This window comes from Leopardus geoffroyi, chromosome A2 (assembly GCF_018350155.1).
Source record: "Leopardus geoffroyi isolate Oge1 chromosome A2, O.geoffroyi_Oge1_pat1.0, whole genome shotgun sequence".
In the NCBI taxonomy this organism is placed as follows: Eukaryota; Metazoa; Chordata; class Mammalia; order Carnivora; family Felidae; genus Leopardus; species Leopardus geoffroyi.
The window spans coordinates 109,705,143-109,727,692 of record NC_059331.1 but is presented as its reverse complement, the minus strand read 5'-3'; the positions used below and the strand labels follow the sequence as shown (position 1 = coordinate 109,727,692).

Below are 22,550 nucleotides of genomic sequence, written 5' to 3'. Positions count from 1 at the left end.
CAGCCCCACCTATAGTGCCCACACTGTGGTGGTGTCTAAGCACCACCAGATAGGAGGAAATGTCACTCTGCTCTTTGTAAGCTTTGATCTAGCTCTTTAGCTTAGCTGGGGAAAACCAGCAATGCATTTTGTCTCTCAGTACCAGGCAACTGCTAAAAGCTTTTCTGGTTCCTCTTTCCTCCAGCAGCAGGCTTCAGGATAGGCAAAGCTCAGACCACTAGCCCACACGCAGAACTGGCAAATGCCTTCAAAGGTGAGATAAAATGACAATAGACTGGATAAATAAATCGTGGTATGATCATACAATGGAATACCGTACAGCAATGAGAACGATAGGGCTGTTGCCTCATGGGTGAATTTTACAGTATTGAGTAAGGGAAGCCAGACACAAAGTAATTCAACTTTTGTGATTCCATTTATTTGCCTTTCAAAGACACACACAATTAATTTATGGTTTAGAAATCATAACAGTGGCTAGGTAATAGGTAATAAGAGTGGTAACAGGAGTGAGGAGGCACTTCACATGCTGGTGATAGTCTATTTCTTGTTCTAGGACTGCTGTTACCCGAACATGTTCATTTTTTGAAAACTGTTGAGCTGAACATTTAATGATTTGTGTACATTTCCATATACGTGTATTACTTCAGCAAAAATTTAAAATGTGTAGGAATTGTATTATTGGTGTTTCTGTTTACATTTACATATTTCAGATAATATACTAAATATACAATATACTTAATCACAGAGAAGTTTAATGAAGAACTGGAAACCACTAGGCTTTCTACAGATACCAGGGTTTATCTCAGTGTAATGGTGAGCATTTGAGCAGATTCTGTGCCTTTTTCATCAAGGTATTTTTCCTCTCGTGTTGGAACTGTGTCCCAGTTGAGGCAGGTAATAGCCATAGCTGATCTCTTCATGGACCTTACAAATACAGCATCTTCTGGGTCATCAAACACAGTTCTGCAAAAATGGCAGTAATGTCAGACAAAAAAGTCATTAAGCCAAAGTGAAATTTTGATTTAAACAAATAAATGAAATCTTGCCATTTGCAAGAACATGGATGGAACTAGAATGTATTACACTAAGTGAAATGTTAGTTCAAGAAAGACACATACAGAATTTCACTCATATGTGGAGTTTAAGAAACAAAACATGAACACAGGGGAAGGGAAGGAAAAATAAGATAAAAACGGACAGGGAGGCAAACCATAAGGGACTCTTAACTATAGAGAACAAACTGAGGGTCGTTGGAGAGAAGTTGGGTGGGGAGATGGGCTAAATGGGCATTAAGGAGGGCATTTGTTGGGATGAGCACTGGGTGTTATATGTAAATGATGAATCAGTAAATTCTACTCCGAAACCATTATTATACTATACGTTAACTAACTTGGATTTAAATTAAAAAATAAATAAGGAAACACCCCCCCCCCCCCAATAAATGCCATATTTTTCTGTGTTATTGGTAGCATAGTACCACTAACAACTCTTGGCTTCTACTGATAAATGACTTTCAGACTAAGGAATGCTATTTTTATTGTATATATTGTTTATTTTTAAAATACAGTTTTTAAATATATTTGGGATTGGCTATTCCACATTCATATGTTCATGATTTAAAACCAGTGTTAAATGAGATTATTAAACTATTTGTAGATGTCATATGCTTATTAGTATCTTAACTACATTTTATTAGAAAGTTGCTATTTCTCTACATTATGCTATATTTTATTATTTTTAAAATTTTTTGTTAAAAATTTTTTTTTTATTATTTTTGAGAGAGTGAGGGGGAAAGGTGGGGGGGGGGGGGTGGAGAAGAGGGTCCAAAGTGGGCTCTGTGCTGACAGCAGAGAGCCCAACATGGGGCTTGAACTCACGTACTGTGAGATCGTGACCTGAACTGAAGCTGGATTCTTAACTGACTGAGCCATCCAGCTGCCCGTACATTATGCTATATTTTATGTGTTCTTGGCAATAATATTTTTCAACCCTGAATCCAAGGGATAAAAAATACCTAAGTGTTAAATTTAAAAAGAATTAATGACTTTAAAATTCATCAGTGTTCTTGAATTTGAAATGTTTTTCATAGTTTAATGAAGTATTTACTTTTGAAAATATAAATTCCCATGAATATAAAATGTTAATCTACATATCTGCTTTCACTGAACATATTTAGAGGAACATTAAACATTTGTAATTTGCTAATAATTCTTAGGTTTTATTTTTTATGCACCAAATCAGCTTTTCATTTATTTCTGGTTATAATAATATTAAAAACCTAAATATGTAAAATATGAATAAATAGCTTGAGCTTATTTATCACAGAAAGACAGCAGTTTTTCTCATCTATTGAAGAGTTAGTCGTTTTTTAACTCATTAAAATCTATTTGGGAAATGAAGATAATTTAAAGTCAATACAATTATAAAATAATTTGATAATAAAAGTAAAGTTAAAAAAGTTACTTACTTGTCTACATTATTCGCAAATGAAAAATCTATAAAAAAATACATTTCTAAGTTAGTATTTTTCAAATAATTATTCAGCTTTTTAAAACAGTAAAACTGTGCTATAAAGGAAAAGTCTAGAGCACAACTCTCTGATTTTTGAATGACCATGTAGATAAATAATTCAATCCATCAAAAATGCCTTGACGCGTAAGCCCAAATTGAACTTTTCTCTTAGTTATAGTGCCTTAGGTTTGCCTTAGGTTTGAAGCAAGTTCTTTAATTCAATACAGTTCTCAAAACTCTGAGAACAGAATGCTTAATCAATTAAGTTACCAGTGGAATCCAAGTGGGGATTTTTGTAATTATGATATTGAGTCTCATGTGCAGAAAGTGATCCTTTTTCTCAGATAGACACATGAATCTATAAATGGACTACCAGACCAAATGAGGAGAACTATTTAGGGCAGTTTAAACCTTTTGAATTCTTGGCATTAACTTCAAAGAAATAGAATAAACAAATCCTAGATCACAAGAATCTCCATCTTCCCTAGCTTTGGAGCTCAAAGGCTAGTCCACAAAGCCGGGATTTCTTATGGTATCTTCCAGAGACTGTCATTGCTTTGTTCATTCCTCTCCAGAGGCCTGGTGCCAGGCCAGGCGTGGAATGTACCAGCACCTGTTGGGCCACCAAAGCCCACAATACCACAAGCAGCAGGGAGCACATAGCCCCTGCCTTAGAGGAGTTCATGGAATTGTTCCCTTCACAAATGGCTGACCATTCCATTTCTGATTTCCCCAGTCTCTCTTGCTGCATTTTTTTTTAAGAATTTACATTTTACTTACTTACTTACTTACTTATTTATTTACTTGTAAGTAATCTCTATACCCATCATGGGGCTCGAACTCACGACCCTGTGATCAAGAGTCCTGTGCTCTTCTGACTGAGCCAGCCAGGCACCCCTTCTATATGTTTTAATTATAAAATGCTCATTTTGCTGATAATGAATATAAACTAGAAAATAGTAGAAAGTGAAATCTCCCTTTGATCTTTCTCATTCCTCTTACCAGAGGGATCACTATTAAGAGTTTTGTATGTAGATTTCCAGCCTCCTATGTGCATACACATGTGTACTCACATATGTGAACTCAGTTCCAATTTTGTCATACTCTGCATTTTATTAGTCCATGATGTATTTTTCTTATACTCAATACCCCATGGAATAATTCTAAAGTGCAATGGTTCATGTTGTAGGAATGTTCCATCACTTAATATTCTTCTATGAAGGACCATTCGGTGTTTTCATTATTTTTTCTTTTACTTAGAATGTTTCATTGAGCAGCTTTATACATAAATCTTTGTTTTTATGTGCAAATACTTTTGCAAAAGAGGCTTCAAATTTAAATGCTGTTTTGAATGGTTTGCACATTTTATATGTTGGTGGATGCTGCCATATGGCCAAGAAGTTTGAAGTAATTTACACTCCCACCAATAATTTATAAGTTGTGCTTTTTTCTCCCTTAATCTTGACTAACCTTCTCAACGTTTGCATATCTGCAGGACGAAATTGATATCTCATTGTTTTATTTTCCATTTATTTGCTCACTAGTAAGGCTGATTATGAGACATCACATTTATTTCCTTCTCTAAATGTCTTGTTCATAGCTTTTGTCACTTTTTTTTAAATTTGGAGTTTACAAATTGATTTATAGGAATCCTTTAATATAATAGGAATTAGCTTTTGTCTATTGTATATATTGCAAAGATTTTATTTTAATTTTGTTCCTATATCATATAATGGTTGTCATTTTTATGTAGTTTAAATCTGTCAACTTTTCATTTTTATGGCCCTGAGTTTTGTGCAAAGCTTTGATTGTACTTCGTCTCCTTGGGATTATAAGTTTTTTTTTTTCCCCCCATGTACTTTTCAACTCATTTATATTTAGATATTTAATCTCTCTGGAATTTATTTTTCCTTATGATGTCTCCTGAAGAAAGTGGTTTTTGTTTATTTCTTTGGCACAGGACTGCTCCGTGGCACAACTCCAGTGTCCCCCAGTCATGGCTTCCAAAACCTGCTCTGCTGACTGTTGATTTTTGCCTTCACAAATTCTTCTGACTCTGCAGTTTTCTCAATTGCCAACCAATCTCGAGTTCTCACATTGACCCCTGGTACCTCTCTGAGGCTTCATGCACAAATAGCACTTGGCATTTGCTTTCCTGGATGTACCTCATGTCATTGCTACTCAGAGTCAGAGATGTTTTTAAGGCCTGGATTCCCAAGGCTTCGATCCCCCAGCTCAAAAGTTTTAATTTTTACTTTTGTCTGGATTCTGGCCTCCCTGTCTTATATCTGGATTCACCCACTCTGGGGAACTATCCCTTTGCTAAATAGTCTACATGAATTTTGTTGTTGTTGTTGTTTTTTTCTTCTCTCTTCCTGAGTAACACGCCTCAGCTGCTAGGCCTAGGCTCTGGGACATCCTCCTCAGCTTGGTCTTAGCCCTGCAGTTCCATCTTGTTTGGGGGAGAAGAGCAAATACAGAAATCCAGCAGGTTTACTTAGACCACTGCTAGTCATTTAAAAATGTCATTGATATTTTCATTTATTTTAATCTCCCTCAATGTCTATCCCTATTTAGGTAGTTGGTGGGAAATCCCCCAATGTCTACTTCCTTAAAGCCGTATAAAAGCCCACAGCGTTTTGATTCTGAAGTTATTGGTGATCATGCAATAAGCATGATAATTAATGGAAATCGGTGCATGTCTTTTACCCATTTTACAAGGATGGATAGGTGGCATTTGAAGAAACTACAAGTTGACCTTACTTCTCAAGCTGTTAGAATATAATTGGTTTCTTTCCCAGTATAAGGTTAAGGATAATGAAATCAAAACGTGGTGTTAAAATTACCTTGTGAACAATTTTAAGTATGGTTTCTTCCCAGTTAAAGAATTCAGAGTCCTAAATGTGCATGTCACAGCAAGATGAGATTTATATCAAAACAAATATAGAAACTATAAAACTGTAAGACATATTTTAAAAAACTTACATAATGGGTTTTATTAGTTTCATTGTACATGTTCAGTTATTAAGATAAGCTAAAGTAAGCCAGGCTAAAGTATTGGGCTAAAAATACTATTTAGTTGCTCTGATATATTGGCATTTTGTAGGAAATGAGTAGATTAGGGTCATCCTAAGTTTTAGGAGGGCTATAGGTAACATAGCTATGAATTCAGAAGAACAACTCTCAGGTGCAGTGAAACACTCTCCGTATTCTTTCTTCCTCTGATTTCATTTTTGGAGGTTTAATATGAAAAGTAATAAAGAGAACAAAAGGATAATAGTTTTTTTTTCTGCAATCTCGTTGCACTAAAGAAAGGTAAAGTGCTAAAGGTAGTGTTCAACCGTCTTCCTCATACTTGTAATAACAGTAGCGCCGAAAAACAGATGGAATGTCTTACATTGTTTTTAAGAGTGTGTTACCTATTTTTAAGAGTGGAGATTTTCTATCCAGAGATTCACTTCCTGCCATAGCATGGCTCACTTGCACTAATCTGATAACAGTCAGTTTGGGTATTTTACATGAAGTGAAAGAAAAACCTAGGAGGAGACTAATAGAACAGTTCAGTTTTTATCACGTCTTTCATATGTGTCAGATCAGGTGGTGGCAGTGTGTGTATATAATGAGTGTGTGTATAAGAGTCGTGACAGCCAGAGGAAGATATTGTCTGTCCCTAGTTTTAAAAATCAGAAAGCTGAAACAAATTAGGGTCAAGATTAATAAAACTTCTACTTACTAGCACAGCTGGTATTCAAACCTAGGGGGAATCTGATCCCAAAGCTTGTGTTCTTGCCTCTATGCTAGTTGTTCTCTAACTGGGGTGTATATCAGAGTCACCTGAAAGGCTTGTTAAAACAGCTTTCTGGGTCCCATCTTTGAGTTTCTAATTTAGTCGATCTCTTTTGGAACAAGAATTTGCATTGGTCACAAGTTCTTATGCGATGTTGCTGTTACTGGTTTAGGAACCACACTTTGAGAACCACTGCTCTACACTCTACTGCATGTAGAACATGTCCTATGGACATTTCTTCCATTCTGTGGGACATGCAGTGGGTAAAGGGACAAGTTTAATGACATCTTGTGGAAACAGTCATACAAATTGATGCATTCTACAATTTAACTGGCCTGGTCCCTAAAAGAGTCGTGGAAACAAATTGCAAAATTTTTAAATTTAAAAAGAGTAAAGGTCCATAACAACCACATGTTGTTAGGAAATTTAATTGGATTCTGGTTTGAAAGAGCAGCTATAGCAGCCATCTTGGAACAACTGGGAGCATTTGAATATGTATTATTATGTATTAAATAGTATGAGTACACTCATAGTTAGTTTTTTAGGTATGATAATGTCATTGGGGCTATATAGAAGAATGCCCTTATTTTTAAACTTAGAGGCTAAATTATTGAGAAGTGAAGAGTGGTGATACCTGTTACTGAAACATCTAAATGGTTCAGTGGTATTTTGAGGCTTTCCAGTTAACATGGAGATTGGGGATGGCCAATCAGATGTAAGTAGAAGCTTCTGAGGAGGTCGTTCTTGAATAAAAAGCAAAGCCTCATTTATGAAGGGTGGTGAATATGACAGAATATTAACAATTATTGAATATGTAAGTGACATTCTTTCAACTTTTCCTATGTTTTGAAATTTTCAAGTGACATTCTTTCAACCTTTCCTATGTTTTGAAATTTTCACATTAAAAAGTTGAGAGGAAAGTCTTAATTTTGCCATTCTTTTCCTCTTGCTCATTTAAAAAAATGTTTTATTTTTGATAGCGCGTGCAAGCATGAGTGGGGGAGGGGGAAAGAGAGAGAGAGAGGGAGACAGAGGATCTGAGGCCAGCTCTGTGCTGACAGAAGAGAGATGGATGCAGGGGTCGAACCAGGGAACTGTGAGATCATGACCTGAGTTGAAGTTGGATGCTTAGCTGACTGAGCCACTCAGATATCCCTCTTGCTCATTTTTGACTAGCTTAGCTAGTTGTAGAATTTTTGGTTGACAATTACTTTTCCTCAGCATTTTAAAAGCATTGGATCTGGGGCACCTGGGTGGCTCAGTCAGTTAACCATGTGACTTCAGCTCAGGTCATGATCTCGTGGTCCATGAGTTCGAGCCCCATGTTGGGCTCTGTGCTGACAGCTCAGAGCCTAGAGCCTGCTTGGGATTCTGACTCCCTTGCTCTCAGCCCCTCCCCCGCTCATCTCTGTCACTCTCTGGCTCTCAAAAATAAATAAACATTAAAAAAAAAATTTTTTTTAAAGGCATTGGATCACTGTCTTCTGACTTCCATAATTGCAGTTGGGAAGTTTATTGTGAATCTATAACTTATTATGTTATAGGTAATCTACATTTTCATTCTATTTTTAGATCATTTTGCCTTTGGTGTGGATTTTTGACATTGTTATATGTTATTTATGTCTTTGGATTAATTTTCTATGGTAAATCTAAAGGTTCATATCATTTGTCAAATTTGGAAAATCCTCAGTTGTTATCACCTCAAACATCAACTTATGCCCAATTTCTCTATTGTTTTCCTTCAGGATTACTAAACTGATGCTGGACCTTCTGTTTCTAATGTCTCCTTGTCTCAACAGCTAATTAATATTTTCTATCTCTTGCTTTCTCTATACCACATTCTGGGTAATTTCTTCAAAATCTTTTTCCATTTTAATATTTTTTTCCTTCATTTCTAGAATTTTTTTTCTTTTTTTTTTGCTTGTGGTTTTGCAAATCTATGTCATCTCTTTGGCACGGTGTCATGAGTAAAAGGGTTTTGTCTTTGCATCTTTTTTGTACCTCCTAGTGAGGCCTGGCTGTATAGCAATCACCTTGTAACCATAAATCACACTATGAATAGAACAAAAGATAGATGTATTCTTAAATACTGATGATATCATTGAACTTTGCGCTAACCCTGAACACCCTCCCTTTGTACTATTTGCTGTATGAGAAAAATCTCTATTTCCTTAAGTCAGTGAAGTTGGATTGCTGTTACATGTAAGAAATTAAGTTCTAACTAACGAAACATCACTGAAAATATTCAAATTCTACTTGTGTATAATGAGTGTGTGTATATGAATCCAACCTAAATAGTAACAGTGATTATTTCTGGGTGAAGGAATTGTAGATGATCTTTATTTCTTCTTAATATTTTTGCCATATTATCAACAACTTATAGCTTTAATTGGTGAAATTGTCCAGTGATAGTGGTAATAATAATAAACAAAGCTTATTTACTGAGCCTTTTATAGTCACTAGATACTAAAGGAAGAATTTCAAGGTAATATCTCATTATTATCACATTACCTCATTTCATTTAATATACATAAACATAAAATTGCATATCACTTTAATTGGACTAATAAAATTGGAGAATATTTATTCACCATGTAGGGGCTTAGCTTATTGTCAATTGCAGCCATTATTATTATAATCAAAGTAACCAAAAGTCTGAGGAATTTTCATTTCATTTTTCTTCTGTTTTCAAAATACCTGGAGGTATTCTCTGAGCTGGTTTTTGCTTAAACGGTGATCGAGGATTCCAGGAGGCATCTACTTTTCCTCTGAATGCTATTGATTGAACAATATGAGCCTTTTTGTGATTAAAAATGGTGATCATTGATCTTCTTTCCTTCTCTGTAACTTCTGACAAATGCAAATAGTAATGTTACTTCGTAGCATTATAGACAAGCAGAGAGATTCAGAAGATAATTGAACACTTGGAAAAATGTGTTTATCCGAACTATGTCATATGTGAACATCCTGTCAGAACTGTGAAGGGCTATCACAGTTATTTCCTTGGAGGTAAAAGAGGCCCCCTAAAGGGTAAAATGTAACATGGTGAGGTTATTTTTGTGGTTCATATAAATGGACATACTAGTTCATCTACAATGTCTAAAGGTGTATTCACAAAGAAATTATCATTGATTATATATGTCTTAATATATATATTTACAGGATTTCAAAGAAAATGATTTTTAGAACTTAAATAGGCCTTAAGAGATTTAGTCCATTTCTCCCATTTTTGAGATAAAACACTAAAATGCTGGGGATAAATGATTTGGCATCCAACACATTTATGTCAAAATCAGGGCAAGGAGACCAATCCTTATGCTCAGTTAGATGGCCTTTTCAATACAGTGATCAAGAGAAATAATTCCTAAGCTAGGGAAAATTTCAGAGCAAACATTTTGAAAATAAATAATTGAAAGTTCATTTATAAAGAAAATTATTTTCAAAGACTTTCAGCATTTTTAAGCTAGTGAACTAGAAGACTGCCTTTCACTTATTTCTCTGCAAGAGGTGTCCTTACGATTTCGATCAAGCAACTCTACTCCTGGAAGGTGGTAGATTATATATAAACGGTACAGGTTATATTGGCACAAAGGGTTCTGGTAGAGACCTGCAAAGAGAGAATCCAAGTTAAGATGTCAGATTTCAAAACAGGTTTCATGTATCACTTGCTAAAATATGGGAAATTGCAGAATTAATACAAAACATAAGAACAGGTAAAACTCTGCTCCATGGACCAAACCAATGGCCCCACTAAAACTCACTTTTCAGAGCGGCCCTTTTTTTCCCAGTTGTTAAATACACTCATCCAACAAATATTTCCTGAGTTCTTACTGTATACTAAGAATGGTTTTAGGTGCTGGGGACATAGCGTCTACCCCATCTACCACAAATGATGAAAATTTTAACATGGCCATAAGTTAATTAGTGAAGAAACGACAAGATATCAGCTCTGCGGAGGCCTTAATGCTGCTGTCTGCTGAAGTATTTGTTCCCTCGGTTCTCTTCTAGTCTCAAAGGTCACAAAGGTGGCTGTGTGGAGACGGGTAGAGATGCAGTACACTGATCTAATATCGTGTTCTTCCTCCACTTTAAACCATTGCACGCAGTTCAGATTACATAAATACCAGTGGCGGCTTCAGAGCTCAGCAGGAGCAGAGCTGAACAGGTGCTGATTTTGCGTCTTGTTTACCTCTGGCCAGAAGCAGGTGGCCGGAGGTGGGAGGCAAGCGCATGTGGAAGAGCTCCTGGCGTTTCTGACGTCACATACTTTAGACATCAGCGTGCAGGTGCATTTAAAAATTTTTTCAACTAAAGTTGTGAGAGTTTTATTTTCGTGGAAAGAGTGAAGTATCTTCCCTCTTCTTCCCTAGGTGTGTGAAACAGGGTTACTTTAATACAATGTGAAAGAAAGCTTTCATGATTTCCACTTGAATGTCTTTAGCTACTGGATTCTGCCAACGTGCAGTTTCTAGAAAAACACTTCGGGAAGATACATCTGGTGAGGAGAACCACTAGGTGGCAGTAGTAGAAAGAGTTCCAGCCGTTGTGCGACCACATCGCTATCACAAAATGGGGCTCGTTTACTGTACATGTTAAATTTAGGAGTAGTGCTCTAGCATAGGACTGTAAAATACAGAGACGCTTGATAAAAGCATGAAAACCTTAAGCATCATAAGCCCAGGAAAGAACAGTTGGCAACATGAAGAAGGTGGGGGAGTGCTTCAAAGACAATGAACTATTTTGATAAAAACTGAAAAAGTTGATCATCTGGATATTTTCCCTGTAGGTTATAAAACATTTTGATATTTATCATATAAACACAAACTTTTCTGGCTAATGAAACCATTACATGTAGCTATTCCCTGTGGAAAACTTCAGCTTTACAGGGACTTAAAGTAGGCAATGGAAGACACCTGGTACATAATAAACAGAAGCAATCAGAATGAGGAAGGCATAAAAGAAAATGTAGATCTAGGAGCAACAAAGAATTTAAAAGAAAGGAAATATGTATGCATTGGGGGAAATAAGAGGAAAAGATGAAATGGAAAATTTTCAAGATTTCTTGAGTGACAAAAATGGTCTAAATTGTTAACTTGAAAGGAACTTAAAGTGGTAACAAATAATTATTACTACTGAACAGGGAATAGGACATGTGAATATTAAACCAGTAATAAGGACAGGTTTTAAAAGATCCACAGGGATCATGCATTGGAGCCAGAAAGAGAAAAGAACATCCTTCAAGGATGTAAAAGCAAAACACAATTGTTTTTTGTTTTTTTTTTTAATTTTTTTTTTTCAATGTTTATTTATTTTTGGGACAGAGAGAGACAGAGCATGAACAGGGGAGGGTCAGAGAGAGAGGGAGACACAGAATCGGAAACAGGCTCCAGGCTCTGAGCGATCAACCCAGAGCCTGACGCGGGGCTCGAACTCACGGACCGCAAGATCGTGACCTGGCTGAAGTCGGACGCTTAACCGACTGCGCCACCCAGGCGCCCCAAAACACAATTGTTTTTAATGAGAGTTTAGGAGGAAGAAAAAGTCACAGATGCTTCAGTGCGGAAGCCTATTCTTTGGTTACCGTGTTGGAGAATCGTATCTGATGTTTCATAACCCTATCATACGTTAAAGTGGGGGGGGGGGGGGGGAGGGGATAGTCTGCCGTCGCCTGTGATGTAAATCGAAAATGTAGCTATGACGTTTCCTCTTGGTACACCCTTCCCATTCTCTTTTCCCTCTGAGAACATTACTATTTCATTTCTTTTGGCTTTTTTTCCTAGCCTTCAGTTAAGTAACTTCTTTATGTAAATTGAAAACCAAGCTTCAGCTCAACAAAACATCCAATTTAGATTTACTGCTGTTAGATTACTTATAAAGAAGGTGTCTCAATACTGAAGACTTGATGCGTTCATTGTGGCTCACCATTTATCTCATTCTAAAGTAAAATCTAGGTGACAGCAAGTCAGAATGCTGGGCTCTTAGCCCAGCCTCTGCTTAAATTAACTTTAAAAAATAGAGGGGCGCCTGGGTGGCGCAGTCGGTTAAGCGTCCGACTTCAGCCAGGTCACGATCTCGCGGTCCGTGAGTTCGAGCCCCGCGTCAGGCTCTGGGCTGATGGCTCGGAGCCTGGAGCCTGTTTCCGATTCTGTGTCTCCCTCTCTCTCTGCCCCTCCCCTGTTCATGCTCTGTCTCTCTCTGTCCCAAAAATAAATAAACGTTGAAAAAAAAATTAAAAAAAAAAAATAGAATTAAATCGTTTGAGAGGCATTTCATCTTTACGATTTTTCACTTTGTTTTTCCTTGCTCTTAAGTTTTAGAAAGAAGCAATCTTATTTCCAAACTCTTTTTCCCCCCTTCCATACTATTAAACACTCAACATTTTGGATTTATGAGTTTTGGATTGATGCTGTAAAATTACCATAAATTAAGTTTCTAAGATATGAAATCAGTTTCCTGTGTCTGAAAGTTCTGAAAGCCTTCCATGATGTATGGGTACATTCCTTTAGAAACTATGAAGCAAAATTGCTTACACTTTCACTTTCAATAGGTTAATACTATTTAATCCACTTTCCCTCTAGGCTACTTATAGAGTACACCTCCGTGGCGCCAGCACTGTCTTGCTTATCTTAATTTGGGATTCTGAGTCTCAGCAATTTACATCTATCCAATAATATATCAAAATGTCTTTACTACCTTACTGCACCGCTTGAATTACATGAGTCACATGTACGAAGCTACTCCTTGAGACAGAAGAGAAAAAAGTTATCTAAATAATTGGCTTCAGTTAATTTTTTAAAACTTTTAAAGCTAAATTGGAAACCATCATTTAAATGAACATTAAGGGTTTTAAGACCCCCTTTGAAGAAAGTTGATGTGATTAATAATGTACCAACATGTTCGCTTAATAGATGGGGAAAATGATACAGAGAAGTTAAAAGCAGCTATGTTCTGTGTGCAGAACAGCCTGCAGAAGTGAGTTCAGCTGGCAATGGTCACACACTAAGATTCTGAGGTTCTGGCTCCAGGTTAGTTAGCAAGGGCAGCAACTCCGTTGTTTACCACCGTCGTCTTACTTTAACAACATCTGTGGGCCACTGCACACCACGTGCTTGTACTGAATATGGAAATCATCCCTGATTATTAAAAGGGAAACCTGGACTAAAGTAGGGGATGAAGACAGTAGAGGGGTCAGAATATTTTCTTCTTCAAGACAAACAGCAAAGACCCAGTTGGCTCTTGTTATTGGGTGGATTGTTTTGTTTTGTTGTTTGGGAGAGGTGGCAGGCGTTTGGAGCTGATGGCCAAGAAAGAATTTTTGAAGACATTTTTGGTGCAAAAAGGTGATTTTTATTAAAGCTCGGGGACAGGACCTGTGGGCAGAAAGAGCTGCAATGGGGTTGTGAAGAATGACTGCTTATAGACAGTGGAGTTGGGAGAGATGAAGTCAGGAGGAAGTTTCTTAAAGGGTTTCCATATGCTAAAGAAGGTTCATTTACTGGAGGCCTAGCTTTTGTCAAGCTGAGGTCGTTTTTTTCCTCTAGCAAAGCTTAATCATTGAGACAGTAGGAGTTCCTGGAGAAGGCTATTGATAAGATTGCTTTTTTTTTTTTTTTTAATTTACTAAGATATTTGTAAACTGATGGAGACTATTAGTGTAACTGTTTGTTTTCTGCCCTTTCCTTTGTTCTTGGGCAGCTGGGAGTGCCTGGGGAATGTCACATCCCACCTGAGGGCCTAGGTGGTGTATGTGGTGTCAGCTTGCCTTACACTCCCTCATCAGTCCCACTTGAGCCATTTCAGGTAGAGGCTCGAAGGCAGAGGCCATCAAGATCATAGCCCCACCCTGATCTCAGTGTCCCTCTTCAGCCCCTGTCTATTTGCCATCTGCAGTGGACAGGGGCCAAGTGGAAAAGGATAGAAAACGTTGAAGATGGAGTCTGAAGAAAATGGAGACCATCTCTTGAAAGGGTCACTCTGTCTCTAATGGTGAATCCTTAAAGTGCTTCTGGGAAGCAAATCTTAAAAATTATGCAATGCTGGGCGCCTGGGTGGCTCAGACGGGTTAAGCGTCCAACTTCGGTTCAGGTTCATGAGTTCGAGCCCCGCATTGGGCTCTGTGCTGACAGTTCAGAGCCTGGAGTCTGCTTCTGATTCTGTCTCCCTCTCTCTCTGCCCTTCCCCTGCTCATGCTCTGTCTCTCTCTGTCTCTGTCTCTCTCCCAAAAGTAAATAAACATTACTAAAAAAGTATTTAGAAACTTATGCAATGCAGGTGTCTGAATGTACTTCCCAATAGTGGAGCTTAACGAAACAAAAAATTTGAGAGAAATGAGGAGAGTGAAAGTTTAGGAACAGCAGAATATAAGTATTTTGTTGCTGCTGTTGGTGATGTTTTCCTGCTGTGTGCTGGGAGAGAGACAGGGGGACTGAAGGTCAGGGAACATCATTAGCCAGAAAATGGGTCTTTGAAACATGTAGCTCCTGATTTAGAAAGAGTTCACAGAAAGGGAGGGAAGAGGAACATGGAGCTGGAGAGGGAGGGTGTGGAAAGGTAGACCGCCTGGAGAGAAGAGGTGGGGCCCTCCTGACTCAGCCTGGAAGTCAGGAATTCCAGTTTCCAGGACCTCACACTCGGCAGCTGGGGTAGGCCTCCCTGAAGCTCCGGGCCCTGTGTCTCCAGGGCCATCTCTTGGCAATCCTCCTCTTAAACGCCAAAGGAGGGGAAAATGCCGAAATGGATTAGAAGTTTCCCCTCCAGGCTATTTTCTCACCCTCTGAAGAACTTGTAACTGGAGTGGAATAATAACAACACTTTAGCATTTTGTACGGTTTTACAACTTGAAAAGGCAAAAATGTTAACACTTGAAAATATATGGATCTCTCATTTTAATGAGCTGAATCTAATCTGTGATTGCAAATGAGGCTCAGAGAAACTTAATCTGAGCACATTACTGCACAAATGTAATTAGTAGTCTAGTACGTGTGAGACTTTTTCCCATATAATATCTTCAACCAAAATGGGGCAAGTGTTCAAAGTGTGCATATTTGCTACCAAAGCTTTTCTACAGATGTTTTATTTTTGGGTAATTGGACATAGCATTCTCTCCCTTTCAAAAAATGATCCCACTACAAGATTCTCATTTGGAACCATTATAGTCGTGTAACTTGAATTAGATGGCCATGACTGTAAGTAGAGGTCGCTTCAACTGTTGTGACGGGAAATGATAAGGACATTATACGACCAGGCTGGCCAACCTAGAGAACTAGAAAAGGCAATCCCACCTCGGGGCTGACACAACTCTATGCTCACATACTTGCTTAACAAGAGAGAAACAGGCTGGATTTCAGACTCCACTCACTTCTGCACCAAGCACTTTGTTCAGGGCATAATCCTGTTGACTCCGATAGGACAACCTTGATTGGTAACTTCCAAATCTTGTCTTGTAAAATAAATCTGATTAAATTGAGTTCTTACATTTAGCAAATTGTCCATTTAGTTGCACATCAAGTTCCTTCTGCTCTCTAAGAAATATTTAGGCTGAAAGTTATAAAACCATAAGCTCCAGATGGGGTCTTTTTTGTTTACTTTTGTGTTTCCGTGTAGCAGAGGGTCATATAGTGAATGCATGATATTTATTGAATGAATGAATGAATGAATGAATAAATAAATGATAAATATTTATTAAACAAGTGAATGGATTGATGCTAAACAAAGAAACAAGGCATGAGTTTATGTTTTTTTTTAATTTTTTTTTTAACGTTTATTTATTTTTGAGACAGAGAGAGACAGAGCATGAATGGGGGAGGGTCAGAGAGAGGGAGACACAGAATCCGAAACAGGCTCCAGGCTCTGAGCTGTCAGCACAGAGCCTGACGCGGGGCTCAAACTCACGGACCGCGAGATCGTGACCTGGCTGAAGTCGGACGCTTAACCGACTGTGCCACCCAGGCGCCCCACCATTTTGTTTTTATTGCTGCTTCAAAATAACATTAATGTCAAGAAATGCTTTTTCAAAACATGTCTGACAGAGTTAGCTTACTATTTCAGACAATCTTAAGGGCTAGCTATTAGCCCATTTTATGGAAAAATGAAGGTAAGTGAGAGTTCCAGATCAGTCGTTTAATCCCAGAAGCATTTGTTCCGCACAAAAGGGCCAGATAATTCCAATATGCAGGCCAATCCTGACTATTTCACAGACCTTATCACATTTCATAAATAAGCCTGGAGTTATTTGCATGTTAAAAGATGTCTGAGGGGGCAAGACTGCCATGTTGCCAGCTCCAGGGGACAGCATTCAGTGTGTAGGCAATATCAATGTGCCCCTTGGACCTGTGCTGTGCAAGAGCTCTGAGAAGAACAAGACAGGAAGTAACCAGAGATGATGAAAACCTAAATAGAGGAAGCAGAAAAGAAAGGGTGGTGATAGATATGTACTAACTAGTGAGTGGGTGAGGATAATAAGGGAGGGCAAATGGTCTTGACCAACTGCCCAGTTTGTGGCCCGAGTTGGTATGCTGAGGGGAGGGATGGGGTGTAGGAGTCAACTTAGATTACTGTTTGTTTCCTAAACATCTGTCTTCAACTTCTTTCCAAAGGGAAAATCAACAAGATTTTAGATTAACAATGACAACAACAACAAAACATAGAGCTCACATGAACTTGGTGTAATTTTAACATTGGGGTTTGAACAACCTACCTATGAGCACCTAAGTCATTTTTCCCCAATACGGTAGGTGTAACTGATTAGCACTGAAAATATATGAAAACTTTAATTACTCTATGAATTGATCTGATCAGAATCTCCACCATCAACACCATTTTACACATACTCAAAACACTGTTTCAGGCAAGTCTGAGAAATAAATAGAAAATAAATAGGAAAAAAACACATCAACTTCACAACATTATGTAAACAAGTCTCCAAACTCTAAAGTTTGAAAGCCCACTCATTGGGCTGAGTGTCTTTTCTCTTGGTACACCCAAAATTATTTGTCTTCTGTTCTACCTGTGTACAGGTTATTTACCCTTCAAGAGTATAAGCTTATTAGGAATGCAAGCCGGTGCAGCCACTCTGGAAAACAGTATGGAGGTTCCTCAAAAAACTAAAAATAGAACTACCTACGACCCAGCAATTGCACTACTAGGTATTTATCCAAGGAACACAAGGATGCTGTTTTGAAGGGACACACGCACCCCCATGTTTATAGCAGCACTGTCCACAATAGCCAAAGTATGGAAAGAGCCCAAATGTCCATCGACAGATGAATGGATAAAGAAGATGTGGTATGTATACACACACACACACACACACACACACACACACACACACACACTGGAGTATTACTCGGCAATCAAAAAGGATGAAATATTACCATTTGTAACTACATGGATGGAACTGGAGGGTATTATGCTAAGTGAAATTAGTCAGAGAAAGACAAATATCATATGACTTCACTCATATGAGGACTTTAAGAGACAAAACAGATGAACATAAGGGAAGGGAAACAAAAATAATATATAAACAGGGAGGGGGACAAAACAGAAGAGACTCAAATATGGAGAACAAACTGAGGGTTACTGGAGGGGTATTTGAGGGGGGTAGGGCTAAATGGATAAGGAGCATTAAGGAATCTACTCCCGAAATCATTGTTGCACTATATGCTAACTAATTTGGATGTAAATTAAAAAAAATAAAATTAAAAAAATAGTATGAGCTTATTGAGTAAGAACTATGTATTATTTATTTTTCCAACACATTTCACACTGTCTTCCACTATGTAGGTCACCTCCTTCCTGGGGGTGATTCAGTATACATGAATGAAATTTTCTGTTCACCCACTGGAAAGCTTTAAAAATTTTTAATTTTTTTGGTGTCAGCTTTATTAATATAATTCAAATACCACATACCACTCATTGTTAAGTATCCAATTCATGTTTTTTAGTATATTCAAAGAGTTGTGCAACCATCATCACAGTTGATTTTAAAACATTTCATCACTCCCAAAAGAACCCCTAGTTCTTTAGCTATCACTCCCCAGTCCCCCCTTTCCCTCCCAGCAGTGGACAAACAGAAATCTATTTAAAAATAGTGAACTCTCAGTGTTGTTATCCCAATAGATGTATGTATTCTGGACACATCATATAAATGGAATCACATAATATATGCAAACATTTATATTTTAAATAAAACCAAACATACAGGTGTAAACATGTAAATCTTTTGTCACTTTCATCATTTCCCTTTGACATGCCATATCAATTCTCCAAAAAATGTTTTCCACCTGTTATTCTTTCAAAAACATATTTTTAAAATGAATAAGATTTAGTCTTCTTTTCAGGAATATTTAAGTATTTAGTTATACCACTGATCTAATTGAAACTTAAAAAATGCAACGTTTCCTGTGTTACTACTATTTTAACTTATGGCCATATAAATATACAAATGAATACTTAGGCTCTTCAGATTGAGCATCCCCTTTAATTCCTTCACTGTTGCATCAATGTCCGTTAGCTCATTGTGGTGTAGCAGGAGGATATGCAATGAAGGTAGAGAGTGCAGGCCTGAAAAACATTATTTTGTACAAAATTTTAAATGCTTTTAATGCTAATTAAACATGCCAATTAAACAAAAGCAAAGAATACATTTCAGCTGGTAAAAGGAGTCACTACTAATGATGTGAATTGTCATTGAGAATACAACAAAACATAAGAATTTGAATGATTGAGTGTGATGTCGGAATGTAGAGTCAATTTCTTCCCACTGTTATTGTTTTACATTTTTTCCTGTAGCTATCATTTTTCTGTTTGATTTCAGAGAGGTTATTTTCTTTACTCTTCTTTTTATTGTGTTTTGTTTTGTCACTGTTACTTAGATTTACAAGGCCAATCAAGGGAATAATTACTCATTTGAATTGGTACTTTCCCCGAAATTGCGCAGCTAAATATTTTCTTCACACAATAGGAAGAATATTCACATTACTTATGTTGATTCTAAATTTCACATTTCCCCGCATTTTTAGCATAAATAAAAGTGGGTTGTGTCTTTACTATAGCCACATCATAGTTGAATTGGAAGATTTTCTTTCTTCACAGTACATGAAATCATGGTGGATCTTTTTTTTTTTTTTTTAATGTTTATTTATTTATTCTGAGAGTGTCTGTGTGCAAGCAGGGGAGGGGCAGAGAGGGAGATCCCAAGCAGGCTCTGCACTGTCAGTGCAGAGACAGAAGCAGGGCTCCATCATGCAAACTGTGAGATCATGACCTGAGCAGAAATCAAGAGTCAGATGCCTAATGGACTGAGCCACCCAGGTGCCCCGAACTCACGGTGGACTGAGCCACCCAGGTGCCCCGAACTCACGGTGGATCTTAAAATTTATGGTATTTTGATCCTATGATACATGATATTAAAAAAATGTTTTGTGCTGTACCTTTTGTATTTCATGATCATAGTACATCATGTACTTTTATACCTGATTTGAAACTGTCAGCTTAGATACGTAAAATTAATTCAGAGTGAAAGAGGAATTTGTCTGGCAAAAATTATAGCCACTAAAAACATTAAGAGTATTTATAAAATCTTCATAAAGTTTATAAAGTTTGAGTGGCAAAATTTCTATTTAAAAAAATTTTTTTAACGTTTATTTATTTTTGAGACAGGGAGAGACAGGGCATGAACAGGGGAGGGTCAGAGAGAGGGAGACACAGAATCTGAAACAGGCTCCAGGCTCTGAGCTGTCAGCACAGAGCCCGACACGAGGCTAGAACTCACGGACTGTGAGATCATGACCTGAGCCGAAGTCGGCCGCCCAACCAACTGAGCCACCCAGGCGCCCCCAAAATTTCTATTTAAAACATTCTTTTACATTTTGAATGAGGTATATGACAATATTTCACTAAAACTGTAGTCTAAAGCACATTTCTTTTCTTTTTTTTTTTTTTTTAACATTTATTTATTTTTTGAGAGACAGAGTATGAGCAGGGGAGGGGCAGAGAGAGAGGGAGACACAGAATCCAAAGCAGGCTCCAGGCTTGTCAGCAAAGAGCCCGACCTGGGACTCAAACCCAGGAATTGTGAGATCATGAGCCAAACTCAGCACTTAATTAACTGAGCCACTCAGGCACCCCTAAAGCACATTTCTTAAAATGAAATGTATATGAGAGCATTTTATTTTTATGTATTTATTTTTTTAATGTTTATTCATTTTTAGAGAGAGAGAAAGAGAGCGCACGCGAGTGGGAAAGGGATAGAAAGAGAAGGAGACACAGAATCCAAAGCAGGCTCCAGGTTCTGACCTGTCAGCACAGAGCCCAATGTGGGTCTTGAACTCACAAACTGCGAGATCATGACTTGACTGGTAATCGGATGCTTAAATGACTGATCCACACAGGCATCCCCATAAGAGCATTAAAAAAAATAGATTTCACTACATATTACCAACAGAAATATTAAAACAGATTATTGCCTGCCATTAGCTATATGATAGTTACCAGTTACTCAATTGCAAATCTATTCAAACAGCAGAAAAAATGTAAGACATACCTTCTATCTCGAATATGGCATTGTTGTTTAGATATAGTTCTGTCAGACAATAGTTTTTAGTTAGAAATGTTATTCCATGGAGCTGAAAATGAGAGATAATAATATATTTTCTATAGTAATTATATATATAAATGTATATGTATATACATATATGTATAAAGTTATAATAAGATCATAGAAGTTTGATGTTTGCTGTTGTTATTATTTGTCACCTGTTGGTTTGGGCCATGATTTCACATCTGGACTGTCTGAGGACTTTGTGATGAAAAGGAGGTGTTCAGATCATTGAAGACAAACCTTTCATAATGTCTTGACCAAACGTCTTTGCATGGTTTTCTAGGCCCCTGTAATCTGGCCTAGCCCCTTTGCTCTATCTAACCTTGTTCCCTCCCAGTTCTGCCTCCTGCAGTCTCATTGGAGGCGGTCCCATGTACCCACTGATTCACCATCACACATTATTTAGTGACTAGTGTGTGCCGCGGGCTCTGTCCTCAACGGTGAAGCCATCTCTGCAGCTGTGTGTGAGTCACGCCTTCTCTTTAGCCTGCTTGACTTTTCTCTCTGGTACATTTCCCATAAGTCTTAAGGATCAGCCATTGGCCGGCAGAGCGAATCAAACCATCCTTGAGTGGACCTCCATAGGAGGTGTCCCCTCCTCGGGGGATTTGCTGAAACCATCCTTTGATCTTCTGGCATCTCACTACTGTCTTCTTCTCACCCTGTTTTGACCCACTTTTTGTTTCACAAAACTTGCACCTGCTTCAGCTCTTGGAGTCTATGAACCATCTCTGCTCCTCCAGCTCACTGTCCTTCTGTAAGCAGATCTCAGTTTAGCAGAGAATGGTGTAATCTGAATGCACACAGGAGGGCAGGCCCAGTGCTAACAGCCTGACCAGCCACAACTCTTAGGGCAAGGAAAGGGCAAGGCACAACATCATCCTGTGGCTTAACAGCCCATCTTTTTAAACAAGGACTTTCTTGACAACCTCCACGCCCATGAACCTCCATTGTCTTGACCATTCCCACACTTCATTTGACTTCTACAATTAATCACTTGCTTGCTAGTTTTATGTCTTCATTAAGGAAAGGAAAACCATATTTCTTCGGTATCTTATTGCCCCCACCCCCTCCCCCATTTTCCTAACAATATGGTGAAGTCACATCTTATTTCTAAGATCAGTTTTGAAATTTAGTTATATGAACTGCAAAGAGTCAAAAGCACTCTTGAAATTCCTCAAATGAACTATTAAGTACTATACCCAGGAAATGGGGTATTCCACTCTAAACTGAATGTCAGAAGTGGCTCTGTTACTCTACCAAAACTCCATTAAAAAAAAAAAAATTGGGGCGCCTGGGTGGCACAATCGGTTAAGCGTCCGACTTCAGCCAGGTCACGATCTCGTGGTCCGTGAGTTCGAGCCCCGCGTCAGGCTCTGGGCTGATGGCTCAGAGCCTGGAGCCTGTTTCCAATTCTGTGTCTCCCTCTCTCTCTGCCCCTCCCCCGTTCATGCTCTGTCTCTCTCTGTCCCAAAAATAAATAAACGTTGAAAAAAAAATTAAAAAAAAAATTGACTGTATAACTTGGGTAAAATTTAACAATTTGTTTGAGTTGTGAGGACGGATGAGTCAGAGGCAGGGCGGTATCTTCTAAAAGCTGCAGGTAAGTGAAATATAAGGCTATCTGTCTACTTAGTACAGGATCTATCAGGG

At 38.0% G+C, this 22,550-nt stretch overlaps 1 protein-coding gene across 1 annotated transcript in view; it reads right to left on the bottom strand.

Annotated features, from left to right (window-relative positions):
• Nucleotides 1-732: 732 nt before the first annotated feature.
• The window catches only part of LRRC72 (leucine rich repeat containing 72), a 41,994-nt gene continuing 20,176 nt past the window's right edge, over nucleotides 733-22,550 (bottom strand). The window contains exons 4-9 of the mRNA XM_045494989.1: nucleotides 20,841-20,922; nucleotides 18,749-18,859; nucleotides 9,816-9,905; nucleotides 8,996-9,148; nucleotides 2,468-2,495; nucleotides 733-963 (exon numbers count right to left, since the gene is read on the bottom strand). Coding sequence (XP_045350945.1) covers nucleotides 798-963; nucleotides 2,468-2,495; nucleotides 8,996-9,148; nucleotides 9,816-9,905; nucleotides 18,749-18,859; nucleotides 20,841-20,922 — 630 coding nt within the window. The 3' untranslated portion in view covers nucleotides 733-797. The remainder of the gene's footprint in view (nucleotides 964-2,467; nucleotides 2,496-8,995; nucleotides 9,149-9,815; nucleotides 9,906-18,748; nucleotides 18,860-20,840; nucleotides 20,923-22,550) is intronic.